Source organism: Staurois parvus, unplaced genomic scaffold, assembly GCF_062004578.1.
Source record: "Staurois parvus isolate SC_StPar_1 unplaced genomic scaffold, SC_StPar_1.0 ptg000668l, whole genome shotgun sequence".
NCBI lineage: Eukaryota > Metazoa > Chordata > Amphibia > Anura > Ranidae > Staurois > Staurois parvus.
In genome coordinates, this window is record NW_028318464.1 from 2,388,499 (window position 1) to 2,406,009 (window position 17,511).

Here is a 17,511-nt window from a genome sequence, read left to right on the forward strand (position 1 = left end):
CTACTAAGGCAGTTTGGGCCTAACTGTACATACCACATTCAGTAGCTTCTCAATGTCTCTCTGGGCCTCCCAAATGGGGACACAGCAAAAATTGTATGATCTGTAATCATATAAGATGGGTTATATGCATGCTGCCTTCAGATGAATGGACACTGACAAAGAACTTTGCTAGGGCCTCCCCTAGTGCATGCTTGTATAACTTTGCTTACTCCATTACACTCTCTCCTAAAAAGGAGAAGAGGTCCATTAGCTAAAAAACACTAGAAAAAAAAAGTAGAAACTTTTAAAATTCAGACTCTTTAATCAAGATTTAACTTCTTATTATCTTGGACTATCTAGTACACAGGTGTCAAACTACAAGTCCCATGAGGCATTGCAAGATTGACTATTACAAGCATGACTCCCAAAAGGTAGAGGCATAATGGGACTTTTAGTTTTGCAACAGCTGGGGGACCACCAGTTTGACATCCCTGATCTGATAGGATCTAAATGAGTAACCCTCAGTGTTTACCATTGGGGCCCATATGACCTGTAATGTTTCCATTAGGCATTGGATTAGGTATTATCCTTGGCTTGTTGGTTTTTGTTTTTTTTTTCCCCGCTATTGGCAAAATGCTAACAACCCTATTTTCAGCTGATTATTTTCGGTGGCCACACTACTTTGCCTACAAAGAAAGGGAGTTGCAAGTATCCCCACCAGCTTGTCGAATTTTGGGGAAAGGTTTAGGCATTTTGCCAAAGCAACCCAGAAGGCACCCTGGTTGAAAGACTGCTCTAATGTACACCAATTCCAGCTGAATCTGCCTAAATGTCAAACTGATTGGCTGTATTTGCACCACCTGGCTTGACAAGTCATTTTAAAGGTAACTGTATCTAATCGGGTATGGAGACAGCCAGGTGCTGTGCATGTCAGAATAAATTAGCCAGTAGCAGAGATCCTTCATTTGGCATCAGTCAGCAGCCAATGCTTTTGTTAAAAGAAATCTGTACTGAATGAAAATGTGGGCTGCCAGTGCAGCTTCTGAGAATGCTACTTACCTTACTGTTATGCAGTTCCATCAATTTTAAGTTAGTGACAGGTTTGCAAGTTACCTCCTTGTTAGTGCTGACATCAGATGGGCAAGCAAAAATCATGATTCAATTTCAGAAGATGCTTGGCCATGGCAGCCTTCAATTTCTTTTAGGAAATGTTCACTATCTGTGTTTCAGACATAATCTTTGATTACATATATGACGCCTTCAGTGAAGATACTGCTACAGTTTATCAAGTACCAGTGCATGTGAAATTAGTAATACTATCAGCAGCAACACCATATTTAAAGAGAACAGCTTTGCTGTTACTAATCAAAACTGCAGAATCTGTCAGCAGTCAGGGAGCAGCGACTGCATAACAATAGTATGGAGTGCCCCTGTAGAAGTTGAGCATTCTCTGATCTTTAGTGAGCCAAACGCTAGTGAGTTGCCACCTGCAACAGGGTAACATGGCCCCTAGTTTTGACACAATTTTTAGTCTGACTGTACCTTGTGCATGGAAAGACAAATAGAATAGGGGTGGAATAAAAAGAATCAATTCTTCTAAAAATGCTATGGATTTTCTTTATTTTCAGCAGTCTTAACACATCAGATTAAAAAATAAAAACAGTACATACGTAAAGCAAAAATGATCTCGTTATGTTAAGAAAATGTATGGTGGGAAAAAAAGGGTTCATTAAACAAATGCCAACACACTGAATAGGAACACTATATAACAATCACATTCCAAGTGCAATTCTCAAAAAGTCTTTTAGTCCTTATCATAACAGCTCTACCATTATTCAAAGGACACACACACAGGGTGCAACAGAAAAATACATCCCACAGGCTTCAGCAAGCAAGGTGCCATTTGGAAGTTTACCATAAAAATGTGCATGGCTAAAAAAGGACCAAAACAGAAGTATACAAGGATGACCATAAAATGGGCAAATTTTTAAGGCCGAGAAAGTTTTTTTTTTTTTGCTTCAAATGACTAGATTCTGTCTGCATCTGTTCTTTATTATCATCATGATAGTAAGTTTACGTTGCCTTTTTTTAAAAATACAGTTTGTACAGTTTTAAGGTGCATTAGTGTCTCCAGAGAATGACACTACAACAAGCTGAAAATGTTAACCCCCATATAAGTTTAACTTAAGGCAAGCCTTCACTCAAATACTATACTTTAAACTCCTCCCCAATTGGCAGCCTAAAAAGAGAAGGTATTAAAAAACCCACGACAGGAAATGATCGAAGTCCTCTACGAATTCTGAGCAGAATGTCTGTTGGATTTATTGAGCCTCTGACAAATTGTCCCATGTCTAAGAATTAAATAGGATTTTGAAATCTGTATACCGGTATGTAAGAATTACATTTATCAAAGCACTACAATAAATGTAATGTTTATATTCATGACCTTTGCAGGTACCTCTATACTCAATGACCAGTCTGCCTCACAAAAAGAACTTTAAAAAACAAAATTGGCTGGTGGGGTTTCATACTGCCAAGCTTGAACCCTGACAGCCATTTCAAGTTCACCTCTGGAGCATTTCCTGGTTGTGTGATTTGGCTTCCTTATCGAATACAGCCAATGGGTAGGGAAAAGGAGAGATCAATCAAGTGTGCTACAGCAATCATGACAACACATCCATAAAAAAAAAAATACCTTTGAATGATTCTGCCATTACCATATATTGACTGAAAGAGGCACCCTACATTTCACAGGCCCCCTTGTAAGGAACTTTTAAAGCGGTACTAAAGGTTCAGCTTTTAAAAAAAAAAAATGTCAAACTCACCTGCTACGAGTAATGGTTTTGCACAGAGTAGCCCCGATCTTCTTAGGTTCCCTGCTGGCGTACACCACCACCTTAGACACTAAGAGCCATAGTTTGGCCTAGCCCCCTGCTCTCTTCGGCTGTAAATGGCTGGGACAGCAGTAGGTCAGCATGCTGTCTCAGCTCATGCGGAGGGAGTCCCAAGACTCTCACGCACATTGCTAGATCGAGAGGGGGCTCAAGTGACTATTAGGGAGGGGGGAGGTAAAAAAAAACAAACAAACAAAAACCTGCCTTTACAACCACTTTAATTCTTCAAGCTATAATTGCAATAGCATGCATTTGTACTGAAGTAATGCCACTCACAGAGTACCTGTAAGGGTAATCTGCAAAAACAGTTTGTCTGCAGATGGTACTCGAATACAGTAAAGCTGACCACACACAGTCTGATTGAGCAATCTCCCTTAGGTTTAGCAATAGCTATGTCAAGTAAATTACTATTTAAAACTTCAGAAATTTAAATCAAATCAGACAGGCCCTAGTAGTAAAGAAAATCATACACCCAATCAATCTGCAAGCAGTATGACCAGCTTTTGAGCTTCTATTAATCATAGGAAGCCACTCAGGTTGGAGCACCCTGAGCTTACTAGGATGTCAGATTATTATTTTTTTTAATGTGAAACACATTTAAAATGGAAAAAAGTGGGGAAGGGGAGGGGTTTGCATTTGCTGCAAAACAAGAAAATACATTTGTTTAAGAGGAAAACAAAATGGCCAAATATGTTTCAATCAATTACAAAAACATTTTGAAGCAAGTTGTGTGTCCTGCCACTTCTACATGGACTGGCAACCCTCTGTCAAAGCTAGATACAGTTTTGTTTATGAAGCAATACCTATATATCATTCTCTGTGAGTGTTTTACCCACTGACATGTCAACAGAACAATCAGGCAAAACACACCTGGCATATCTGAGGCCATTCAAAATGGCCACCCGATCAACCAAGTGATGCTTTAGAGAAAAAAAAGAAAAAACAACACATCACCAGAAAAGATCAACATTCACAATACTAGTGAGCTTTAGTGGAAAAAAAAAAAAAAATCGGCCGGAGTATTCTGAAATACATTTTGTGTAAGACGCACGCAAGGACGGGTGAATGATCGCAAGTTCCCAATGGCTTTGACTTAATGTCAAGTTTGGCATCACCAGCAGGGGCAAGAATGTGCTGCTGGACAGGTTTTAAAAAAAAGAAACAGTAACCTGTGAAAAACAGATGAAGGGATATTGAGGGTTAGAGAAAGGGGCTGTGAGGGGGGGAAAAAAATGTATTAAAAAAAACAAAACAAAAACACACAATCAAGTTACCATGCTCCATTTCCTTCAGGTTTTAGGATATACAGCATGACAAACGCCTGTCCAAGTTTCCTCTGACACATTATATAAGGCATAGAGCTACAATGTCCTGTAAGAATGGAAGGATGAGACGATTAAGGAGAATATCGGACACCTCACAGTGTCGAGGGAAAAGGCTTTTCCATCAAGTCTCTTTTCAGGCGGGATTCTACACGTGTGAATAGGTAGTACTTTACTTTCCGGTTCCTGGAGAACACGTTCATGCATCGGAAGACAGAGGAGTTACTTATTCACACAGCTGGGCCACGTCAGCCCTCCGCAAGCTGCCGACACGATGATATAGATAACAACCTGGACCGCAACATAAAGCAGAAATCACCTTAAGACATTGTCCACCGTCAAATGAGATTTAGGCTTAAGTGATGAGCTTGGGTTTGGCCCGAACCCAGAGGTAAGATGTCATTGCATGGGCCAGGACATTCCCTGTGACTGCATGTACACAAAACGGTGTGGATGCTTGTGACATCATTGACCAAAATATAGTGATGTGGCTAGGATAATAATGTCACAAGCATCCCTGCCCCTTTTAGCAGTTGAGGAGTTGGGACTGTCCCAACCACAACGGATTGGCTCAGCAATGACATCTTACTTCAAGGTTCAGACTGAGCTCAAAGTTCATCACTATTTCACGATTAAATATGTTAACTGTGAATAAAAAATTGTTGCTTATCATTTTACGTCCCCTTACCCTCATCTGTATCAAGAATTGATACAAGCCAACTAACAAAAGGGCTTCTCCTTTCCCAGAGATCTTCAGTGATGCCATTTTAAACTCATGTTTCCTGTCCACCCAAAATATAAACTGGTGTCTAGAGCCACACATCTTGATCAAAGAGACCCTGTCACAAGCCATATATATTCTGGCATTGCAACCTGCATATTTATTTCTTTATAAGTTTCCTTTGACATGTATGAAAAGCAAAAATATGAATGGGGAATGGTTAGACCTTCTGTCAGGTTTTTATCGCGGTCTGTGTCCTTGCTGGGGAGACTCACCATCTCTCCTTTGGTCCTGGTGACCATTGTCTCTGGTACCAAAAGCAATGTAAAAACAATATTTTGGAGTTGTCTCAGGTATAAGAGGTGAAGGGGAAACTTCCAGTGGGGAAACATTTTCTGGGGACAGGGTCTAAGAGAAGATATCCCCTCTCCTCTTATTTCCCATCAGGGAAAGAAAAAAAAAAAAAAAAAAAAAAACCTGAAAGGGATATTAGCTATTCCCTAATCTATTCAAAGCTTTTCATGCAGTCTAAGTTCTGTATAGGAAGCAATCACAGAGTACACGGGGGCGCAGGCATTCAGCACACCCAAACGGTGTGCTCTAAGTGGGAGGCCATTGCTCTGCAAGAGAGTGAAGGTCTGAGGAACAGACCGCAGGACAGTTAACTATAAAGCCTCTTCATTTGCAGGTCCAGCTTTGTTACTTTTTATCCAGACATTGTCACTTTAACTTCTTGCCGACCAGCCACTGTAGAAATACGGTGGCAGGTCAGCACGGCTGGGCAAAACCACGTTTTAAAACGTGCATGTGCAAAACAGGTAGGGGACGCACGCGAGGTGCGTGCCCGCCCTACCCGTCCCGCCGATCGCGGCCATGGGTGTCAGTTGCCCGGTCACGGACAGTCATTACCTACCATGTCCCGGTGATTAGCAGCAATCACTGACAGAGGACAGCTGCAGTGTTTACACTGCAGCCGTGCTGTCAGTCCAGTCAGCTCCTGACATGCTGATCCGGAGAGAAGAGTTTATCTCTCCGGATCAGCGGTATTCCGTGCAGTACACATCCCCGCCCCCTAGTAAAACACTCCCCTCACACAGTTAACCCTTTCAGTAAATAACGTTAACCCCTTCCTCCCCACTGGGGATGTCAGTGACCCCCAAGTCAGTTTCCCCCCCCCCCCCAGTGTCAGAATGTCCGCCGCAGTCCCACAGTCCTGCCATAAGTCGCTGATCGCCGCCATTATTAGTATAAAAAAAAAAAATTTTAAATCCCAGTATCCTTCCCGCCATTTGTAAACGCTATAACTTTCACGTAAACCAATTAAATTTACACGTATTGGGTTTTTTTTTTTTTTTAGCAAAGATGTCGCAGAATACATTTGGACAGAAATTTATGACTAAATTTGATTTTTTACATTTTTTTTTACTGGACATGTTTTATAGCAAAAAGTCCAAAATATTGTTTTTTTCCTCAAAATTGTCAGCCTTTTTTTTTATAGCGCAAAAAATAAAAAACGCATAGGCGGTCAAATACCACCGAAAGAAAGCTCAATTTGTGGGAAAAAAAGGATGTAAATTTATGTACCGTATTGCATGACTGCGCAATTGTCCGTTAAATTAGCGCAGCGCTGTATAGCAAAAAAATGGTGGAAATTGCAGTATCTATACCAGCAATGGGCAAACTACGGCCCGTGGGCCGTATACGGCCCGGCGGACCTTTTAATCCGGCCCGCGGAGAACGTTCCTCTCACATTCCGCCCTGAAGACCGGTGTAGCATGAAAATGTGTCTCCTATGAGGATCTGTCCCCCTCGACGTATCTGCGCATGTGCCGGAGATCGCCGATCGGCTGCTAATGCCTGAAACTGGCACATGCGCAGATACGTCGAGGGGGACAGATCCTCATAGGAGACACATTTTCATGCTACATCGGAAAGGCGCGGGAGCACGGCGAGAGGAACGCGCGGAGCAAAGGTAAGTGAATTGACACAGAGGGGACTTGGGGACTTAATATGGGGGATGAATTAATATGGGGAATGAATTGCTATAGGGGGGATGAATTAATATGGGGAATGAATTACTATATGGGGGATGAATTACTATGGGGGGGATGAATTACTATATGGGGGATGAATTACTATGGGGGATGAATTACTATATGGGGGATGAATTACTATGGGGGATGAATTACTATGCTTACTATGGGGGATGAATTACTATATGGGGGATGAATTACTATATGGGGATGAATTACTATATGGGGGATTAATTACTATGCTTACTATGGGGGAATATTACTATACTTACTATGGATGACACATACACATCATTCATGTACTCTTGGTCCGGCCCCCGGGTCCAATATATGAACCCATTGCGGCCCTCAAGTCAAAAAGTTTGCCCACCCCTGATCTATACCATAGTTTGTAGACGCTATAACTTTCACACAAAGCAATCAATATACACTGATTGGGATTTTTTTACCAAAAACATGTAGCAGAATACATTTTGGCCTAAATTTATAACCAACTTTGAGTTTACTATATATTTTTTATAACTGAAATTAAAAAATATCGTTTTTCTTCAATATTTTTGATCTTTTTTTGTTTATAGCGTGAAAAATAAAAAGCGCACAGGTGATCAAATACCACCGAAAGAAAGCTCTATTTGTGTGAAAAAAGGACGTAAATTTCATTTTGGTGCAGCATTGCATGACCACGCAATTATCAGTTGAATTAGTGCAGCGCCGAATAGCAAAAAGAGGCCTGGTCATTAAGGGGGGTAAATCCTCAGGAGGGCAAGAGGTTAAACAGCCAACCAAAATGGGCTAGAAGAATACTTACTATTGTTACAATAACAATAATGATGGTTAACTTCAAATTCTTCATGCACATAGCCCGGGCCAGGTTTCTGCTTGTGGTCTTAAAGGTGACAGACTAGAAAAATAGAATGTATCAATTACAAAACAGAAGCATTTTGTTACGTTTTCCAAAAATGAGCCAAAGTCAGCTTCCTATGCTTTTAAGTAGGCGCTCTTATCAAAGAATCCTGCTGTTGACACAAATTACACACACAGCTGAACAAATCAGGAGAGACTTATCCCCCACCCGTCCCTGACTGCTCTGTTTAGAGAGGACAGTATGGTGTTTCAGTCAGAGAGAGTATGAAAGTTAAAGTGTTACTAAACCCACAACAGTAAAATCAGTCTGTATATGCAGTAAAGCATGCTTGTTATACTCACTGTGAAACCTAAGTGGTTAATTTGTTGCATTGTGTAAAAAGGCTGTTTGATCCTGACTTCTCTTATCATCCCCTTCTTCCAGTGTCCCCCTCTTATCTCCCGATAAGACATATCGTGTGAAGTCACGCTGCACATGCTCAGTTTGGTGTGTATTGCTGGAGAGGGTTTTTTTTTCTTCTTTTCTTGGGAGAGTGCATGTGATCAGCACAGGCCAATCAGTACTGTCCAGACAGAGGTTAGGGGTTTTGCATCCTCCTAGAGCAAAATGAAAACTCCTCCTACAAGCTTTAAAATGAGCTCTGCTGGCAACTGATAGAAGTTGCAAGACTACGCTAACTGCTGATGAGAAAAGGTATTTAGCAGTTTATGTTTACTAAAATAATTACATTTCCATGTTCTGTGTACTGTGGGAGACCAGCTATAGTGAATGCAGTGTCCTGGGCTTAGTAACACTTTAACAGCTTCTGATCCTTGAAATAGGTGCACCATGTATTTAATGTTTATTTGTAAAATAAAGATTTGATATGGAAAAAAAAAAAAAACACACCAGGCTAAAAACATATACAGTGGGGATCGAAAGTTTGGGCACCCCAGCTAAAACTTTGTATTAATGTGCATGAAGAAGCCAAGGAAAGATGGAAAAATCTCCAAAAGGCATCAAATTACAGATTAGACATTCTTATAATATGTCAACAAAAGTTAGATTTTTTTTACATCATTTACACTTTCAAAATAACAGAAAACAAAAAAATGGCGTCTGCAAAAGTTTGGGCACCCTGCAGAGTTAATATCTTGTACTGCCCCCTTTGGCAAGTATCACAGCTTGTAAACGCTTTTTGTAGCCAGCCAAGAGTCTTTCAATTCTTGTTTGAGGTATCTTTGCCCATTCTTCCTTACAAAAGTCTTCCAGTGCTTTGAGATTTCTGGGCTGTCTGTCACACACTGCTCTTTTAAGATCTATCCATAGATTTTCAATTATGTTGAGGTCAGGAGATTGTGAAGGCCATGGCAAAACCTTCAGTTTACGCCTCTTCATGTAATCCCCCATGGATTTCGAGGTGTGTTTAGGATCATTATCCATTTGTAGAAGCCATCCTCTCTTTAACTTCAGCTTTTTCACAGATGGCATCAAGTTACCATCCAAAATTTGCTGAAATTTTATTGAATCCATTTTTCCTTCTACTCGTGAGATGTTCCCTGTGCCACTGGCTGCAACACAACCCCAAAGCATGATTGATCCAACCCCATGCTTAACAGTTGGACAGAGGTTCTTTTCATTAAATTCTGTGCCCCTTCTTCTCCAAACGTACCTGTGCTCATTCCAGCCAAAAAGTTCAATTTTAACCTCATCGGTCCACAGAACTTGTTTCCAAAATGCATCAGGCTTGTCTATATGTTCATTTGCAAAGTTCAAACGATGATTTTTGTGGTGAGGACGTAGAAGAGGTTTTCTTCTGATGACTCTTCCATGAAGACCATATTTGTACAAGTATCTCTTTATAGTGGAATAGTGTACCACAACTCCAGTGTCTGCCAGATCTTTCTGGAGGGATCGTGCAGTCAAACGTGGGTTTTGAATTGTTTTTCTCACAATCCTGCGAGCTGTTCTGTCTGATATTTTTCTTGGTCTTCCAGATGTTGCTTTAACTTCCACTGTTCCCGATGACTGCCATTTCTTAATTACATTCCGAACAGAGGATATTGACATCTGAAAACGCTTTGCTATCTTCTTATAGCCTTCTCCAGCTTTGTGAGCGTCAACTATTTTCAGTTTCAGTTTTCTAGACAACTGCTTAGAAGAACCCATGGTGCTGATTGTTGGGGCAAGGTCAGATGAGTCTGGGCATTTAAAACCTTTGAGATTGACATCATCTGGTCTTCCCAGATGATGATTGAGAACAATCCATGACACTGGCAGGTCTCAGCTTGGCAAAGGGGGCAGTACATGCAATAAATTCTGCAGGGTGCCCAAACTTTTGCAGATGCCATTTTTTTGTTTTCTGTTATTTTGAAAGTGTAAATGATGGAAATAAAATCTAACTTTTGTTGACATATTATAAGAATGTCTAATCTGTAATTTGATGCCTTTTGGAGATTTTTCCATCTTTCCTTGGCTTCTTTATGCACATTAATACAAATTTTTAGCTGGGGTGCCCAAACTTTCGATCCCCACTGTATATTGTCTAGAGTGTCCTCCTTTAAGGCTGCATTGCACACTAGCATTTTTTAAGCTCCTAGAAGCGAAATAGTTATATCCTATGTGTCTATTTAGGCTATTAGCATTTTTTGAGCTTCAGTGTCTATGAACAGAAAAACAATTGTTTTAGAGCTTCTTGGAGCATTCTTCAAGAAGAAGAAAAAAAAAAAAAAAAAAAAAAAAAAGCTAAAACGCTCCTAAGAGCTACTAAAATGGTCCTAACAGCTTTTTTTTTTATCTACATGTACTGTAAAAATGCTAACGCTCCTAAAACGCTTCTGAATGCTACTAAAAAATGCTATTACCAGCGGTTTTTATCCAGCATTTTTTATCTTAAAAAAAACGCTAGTGTGCATGGAGCCTAATAATGAAACCCTGATCTATTATAATGCGGTCATAAAAATGTCTGTACACTTACAGAGTCAACAAGGTTCTCCGTTTTATCTATTAATAACTCTAACCGCTCTCCTCTTTGCGCCACAAGATCTGTAAATAAGCAACATGTAAACAAGTTACAATAAAGAAGGGTTTTGTTCCAAATAAAGAAATGCAACAAAAAGAGGGCTTGTTCTTGCAACATATACTGTACATGCATGTTGGTGTGGGTTGTAACACGCGGTGTGCTGCAGTGTGTTATTTTTATGCACTGCATTCTTTACAGCACCTTACACAAATGAAGCCTGTTCTGATTTTGTCAGGCAAGGGACCTAAGCTAGGGGCTGCCAGGATAGTTACCAGTGCACACCATTCAGCTGACATGATGAACATGGTGGTATAAATCTAAACCTCTGACCCTCCAAATGAAATGGTCAATATGCCATTAAAACTACAAATACGCACCAAGTAATCCTAGTGCGCCAAATTTAACATTACCCACCCGACCCCTCCTCAGTCAGATCCTTGCTTTGGATATGAGCAGCCTGATTTGTGACCTCTTACATTTGTTACAGCTCAACTTCAGCCAAAACTTTTTGTTTAGTTTGGGAGAATGCAAAGTAGGGGAAGATCATCTCTCAGATTTTAATTGCCATTGGAAGCCCTATTCAAGAGATTTCTATTCAGCACATAAAGCAATAAGAAATTTCTAAAATGGGGACAAACAAATTTTAGTATAGAGGGAGAATTCAGTAAAGCTAAAAACGACACATATCTGAAGTAGTTTTCTTAAAGTGGTTCTAAAGCCTAAACACTTTACCTTCATGTATTCCTTACATTAAAGTAAAAACGGAAATTTTTTGTGACTCACCATGAAATCCCTTTCTCTAAGTTCATTGACAGACGCAGCCTCTCTTCTTTATCCATGACCAAACAGGGTTTTTTAGCCCCACCTACAGGAGTAGGATACTAGGCAAAAAAAAAAAAAATATATCGCCACCTATGGGCAGTCTCTCTACAAGCAATTCAGTCATTTTGCCAAGTGTCTCAGGAGTATGAACCTGATCTTATGCTGGGACCTGTGGTTCCACATATTTTTTTTTTCTTTTTTCCCTGGAATTTGTTTTTCCTGCGGAGGTCTGCTATCAACAGCCAGGCTGCTCAACAAGCTGGATAATCTAGATCCAGTGGCCACCTCAGTCTGACCAGCGCGTGCAGACCACTAGCTCTGCGCTCAGTCAACCACAACTATACCCCATCATGGACCTGGGCGGCCATCGAGTTAAACATCTCGCAGGGACCCATATGACCAGGCACCTATAGTCTGTATCACAGTGACAGTCCCCCACTTCGGTGGAGAGGACCTGTCATGGGAGACTTACCTGAACGCTCCAATGGATCAGAAAGTAGATGCCCCCCTTCCTTCCCCAGACGTGTGGGGCGCGGGAACTTCCTTGGGTGGTCGGCCCTCCTCCCCTTCAGGCCTGGATTTCCTTGAAGTGGTTCTAAAGCCTAAATATTTTTTACCTTAATGCATTCTTTGCATTAAGGTAAAATCTGTTTAGACATCGGTTTTGGCCCTTTTACTTAAATGAGCCCTCATTCGATCCAGAGCTGTGCACGTCTGCAGCTTTTCTTTCCCTTCACTTCCATGTCTCAATGGCTTTGCTACAGTTTCAATAACGTTGCCAATACATGTGACAAATTCAGGTAGTTTTTACTATCTCCACTTTATGAACCTGTCATCATGACAACAGATTCTTAATGAATCACAGCCGATTCTCAGATTAGGAAATTGTCATTTCTTAAGAGCAGCCTAGGTATACCAGTAATCACTGTGGGGCATGTCTGCTGGGAAGTGGTCATGTATAAGACAGCTTCCTGCACCATACAGCATCCCTGGTCACATTCAGCTGTTAGTCAAAAGATGCTGTAAATGTGAACAAATGTGAACCGGGGATGCAGGTGATGTCACTACCAAAATATGGCAATGGCCACATTTGTAAAAAGGCTGGTCACAGGGTGAGGGGAGTCTATTGTAAACTGAGTGACCTCCAATCAAATTTGCTTTACTTTTAATTGACAGTGTATAGTAGTATGCGGATCCACAGCTGCTATTCTGTCCATCAACAGCAAGATGAACCTGATGAGGAACCAGTTTCAGTTTTCATAAGTCTACGCCCACCTCAGTAAAAAAACTCTTCAGCCATACACTTGTTCAGGCACCTTGGACGGGGATGGAGCACAGTGAAGGAGTGTCCAGTATGGACACTTACCTCAGTACGGGCACCAACACATTCATGTACCTAAAGCTTTTAGTGCTGCAACCTGATGGAATCCTAAAGGAGTCACCCTTATTGAATTCCCCAATACATTTCTGTTGCTGTTTATGCCTTTGAAAGTCAGAGACAATCACTCCCCCAATTACTTGTTACGGTGTCACAGAGACATAATGAGTAAAAATCTCTCCATTAAAGGTGACATCCAGAAGTCAAAATCATTAAAACCTTCCCCATGCCATCTAATTCAATATAAAACTGGATAGAGATAGACTTTACCTTCCTCTCACACTACCAGTAATTCATCTGGGTAACCCATACAGTACTGCTGTCTTGATTCACCAATGTGAATTATAATGTATTGTAGTTCTGGTGCTGATATTAAATTGGCACATATGACAGGTTTCTTAGCAGGAAGGACATACCTATATTTCGGACCATAATTCCTTTCAGTTCATCCACCTGGGCCTGTGTCTCCACCACACGATCGATACTCTTGTTTTCTGAGTGGTGTTTCTATGGAAAAAAAATAGAAGGTAAGGAAACAGATCTGAAGGAGAGATACATACCATGCTTCTGTACAGTCCTGGGCACTACAGCTGTAATGAGTCCCTCCTAAATATCAAAACACAGAGAGTTCAAGAGTTCTGAGAGGATGCTAATAGGTTGCAGTACTTCACATAGATTCTGTCATAATTTACAACGTAAAAGGAGCAATTTCTGGGGATGAGTGTGTATATACACACACACATACATATACAGTGAAGGAAATAAGTATTTGATCCTCTGCTGATTTTGAATGTTTGCCCACTCACAAAGAAATGATCAGTCTAAAAATCGAATGGTAGGTGTATTGTAACACAGAGATGGAATAGCAACAAAAAATTCAAAATAAATGCAAACAAATGCAAATAAATTATGCACTGATTTGCATGTTCATGAGGGGAAAAAGTATTTGATCCCCTTCACAAAACATGACTTAGTACTTGGTGGCAAATCCCTTGTTGGCAATCACAGGAGGTCAGATTTTTCCTGTAGTTGGCCACCAGGTTTGCACACATCTCAGGAGGGATTTTGGCCCACTACTCTTGGCAGATCCTCTCCAAGTCATTAAGGTTTGATGGCTGACGTTTGGCAACTCGAACTTTCAGCTCCCTCCACAGATTTTTAATCTGATTAAGGTCTGGAGACTAGCTAGGCCACTCCAGGACCTTAATGTGCTTCTTCTTGAGGCACTCCTTTGTTGCCTTGGCCGTGTGTTTTGGGTCATTGTCATGCTGGAACACCCATCCACAACCCATTTTTAATGCCCTGGCTGAGGGAAGAAGGTTCTCACCCAAGATTTGACGGTACACTGCCCCGTCCATCATCCCTTTGATGTGGTGCAGTTGTCCTGTCCCCTTAGCAGAAAAACACCCCCACAGCAGAATGTTTCCACTACCATGTTTGACAGTTGGGATGGTGTTCTTGAGGTCACAGGCAGTATTCCTTCTCCTCCAAACACGGCGAGTTGAGTTGATGCCAAAGAGCTCGATTTTGGTCTCATCTGACCACAACACTTTCAACCAGTCCTCCTCTGCATCATTCAGATGTTCAGTGGCAAACTTCAGACGGACCTGGAAATGTGCTTTATTGAGCAGAGGGACCTTGCAGGCACTGCAAGATTTCAATCCTTGTCAGCGTAGTGTGTTACCAATTGTTTTCTTGGCGACTGTGGTCCCAGCTGCCTGGAGATCATTGACAAGATCCTAACGTGTAGTTCTCGGATGATTCCTGACTGTTTTCATGATCAATGACACTCCTTGAGGTGAGATCTTGCATGGTGCACCAGACCTAGGGAGACTGAGATTTGTTGTGTGTTTCTTCCATTTGCGAATGATTGCACCAACTCTTGCCACCTTCTCACCAAGCTGCTTGGCGATATTTTGGTAGCCCAGTCCAGCCTTGTGTAGGTCTACAATCTTGTCCCTGACATCCTTGGACAGCTCTTTGGTCTTTGCCATGGTGGAGAGTTTTGAATCTGATTGTTTGGTTGCTCCTGAGGACAGGTGTCTTTTATACAGGTAACAAAATGAGATTAGCAAGCTTCTAATCTAAGCTTGTAACCTGTATGAAAGACACCTGGTAGCCAGAAACCCTGCTGAATGATAGGGGATCAAATACTTATTTCCGTCATGAATATGGAGTGTGTGTGCATGTATGCTTGTGTGTGTGTATATATATATATATATATATATATATATATATATATATATATATATATATATATATATATATATATATATATATATATATATATATATATATATATATATATATATATATATACACACACACACACACACACATATAGATATACATACATACACACACAAACACATATATATATATATATACACACACACACACACACACATACATACATACATACATACATACACACACACACACTATTGTTACAATTATACAGGATTTTTTTTTTTTATAGCATCAGCACATTGTAAAATGGGAGACAGTACAGTTACAATCCAATTCAAGACAAGACGAATCAAAAGGACCTGCTCCAAAGAGCTTACAATCTATAAGAGAAAGTAAAGCGATACAAAACAAAATAAAAAGGATGAGCTGACAAAGAAAGTAAAATGTATAGTTTATTAGGTAGATGTGGGATAGGCTTCCCAAACTGATGGGTCTTCAGGGGTCACCTACAGAGTGGGAGATAGCCAGATAGATTAGGGTAGGGAGTTTCAGAGAATGGGAAAGGCTCTGGTTTGCTCATCCCCCTCACAATATTATAGTAATATATTGGTTGTTATGGTATATTACATTTGATATACAGTCACAACCCTGCATTGCTTTTATAAGATATAATTAGCCAAAATATTTGTTGGTTTAGCGTTAGGAAAAATTAAAAGCCCTGTTAAGCTTTGATTGCTCTCTGTATCCCCGCTAGGCAGATTCCCAAGACAGAAAGCGATTAGAAATCCATAATTAGAGAATACTAACCAGAAGGAGAAGTAAGAGCAAGTCTTTTAATGCAGACACCTACTCTGGTGACAGCTCTCTAAGGCTCACCATACATCTTTACAGTCTGACCATACAATGTTTGTACAATCAACTTTAGATTTACAAAAACTATGTATAAGGAGGGTCTACCTAAACAATCCAAACAAACAGGTCCATGCACTACATACTTCTTGGTAGCTCTAAATTAAATGATGCAATCAGATTGTAATGTGTGCTGAGCTTGAAGCAAAATCAAACCTGCTACAAAAAAAAAAAAGTGAGCTCCCCCTCTCCCTTTGTAGAAAGCGTCTAACTCAGCAATGGGCAAACTACGGCCCGCGGGCCGTATACGGCCCGGCGGACCTTTTAATCCGGCCCGCGGAGCTAGGCTCCCGCAAGGCCAGTGGTCGGCAAGCCGCGGCTCTTTACAATAGATGCGGCTCTCCTGTGTGCCGGGCGCCCGCTCCCCTCCCTCCTCTCGGGCGGGCGGGCGACCTCCTCTCCTCCTCTCCCCTCCCCTCCTCTCGGATGGCCGCCCCCCCTCTAGGATGGCCGCCCCCTCCCTCCTCTCGGGCGTCAGGACTCTGCAGCTGTCAGGATGTAGGCGGGGCAGCCAGGATGTAGGCGGGGCAGCGTGACGAACTCTTCTCTCACAGTCCTCCCTGAAGACCAGAACGGCGCGGGAATACGAGAGGAACGCGCGGAGGAGCAAAGGTAAGTGAATTGACACAGGGGGGACTTACTATATGGGGGACTTACTATATGGGGAATGAATTACTATATGGGGGACTTACTATATGGGGAATGAATTACTATATGGGGGACTTACTATATGGGGAATGAATTACTATATGGGGGACTTACTATATGGGGAATGAATTACTATATGGAGGACTTACTATATGGGGAATGAATTACTATATGGAGGACTTACTATATGGGGAATGAATTACTATATGGGGGACTTACTATATGGGGGACTTACTATATGGGGGATGAATTACTATATGGGGGATGAATTACTATATGGGGGATGAATTACTATATGGGGGTCTTACTATATGGGGAATGAATTACTATATGGAGGACTTACTATATGGGGAATGAATTACTATATGGGGGACTTACTTTATGGGGAATGAATTACTATATGGGGGACTTACTATATGGGGAATGAATTACTATATGGGGGACTTACTTTATGGGGAATGAATTACTATATGGGGGACTTACTATATGGGGAATGAATTACTATATGGGGGACTTACTATATGGGGAATGAATTACTATATGGGGGACTTACTATATGGGGAATGAATTACTATATGGGGGACTTACTATATGGGGAATGAATTACTATATGGGGGACTTACTATATGGGGGACTTACTATATGGGGGATGAATTACTATATGGGGGATGAATTAATATGGGGGATGAATTACTATGTGGGGGATGAATTACTATGTGGGGGATGAATTACTATGTGGGGGATGAATT

General features: G+C 41.1%; 1 protein-coding gene across 1 annotated transcript in view; it reads right to left on the reverse strand.

The window, feature by feature from the left end:
- Window positions 1–1,582: 1,582 nt before the first annotated feature.
- The window catches only part of VAMP7 (vesicle associated membrane protein 7), a 46,147-nt gene continuing 30,218 nt past the window's right edge, over window positions 1,583–17,511 (reverse strand). Inside the window, exons 5-8 of the mRNA XM_089651940.1 lie at window positions 13,432–13,522; window positions 10,771–10,838; window positions 7,758–7,850; window positions 1,583–4,486 (exon numbers count right to left, since the gene is read on the reverse strand). Of these exons, the coding sequence (XP_089508066.1) occupies window positions 4,418–4,486; window positions 7,758–7,850; window positions 10,771–10,838; window positions 13,432–13,522 (321 nt within the window). The 3' untranslated portion in view covers window positions 1,583–4,417. The remainder of the gene's footprint in view (window positions 4,487–7,757; window positions 7,851–10,770; window positions 10,839–13,431; window positions 13,523–17,511) is intronic.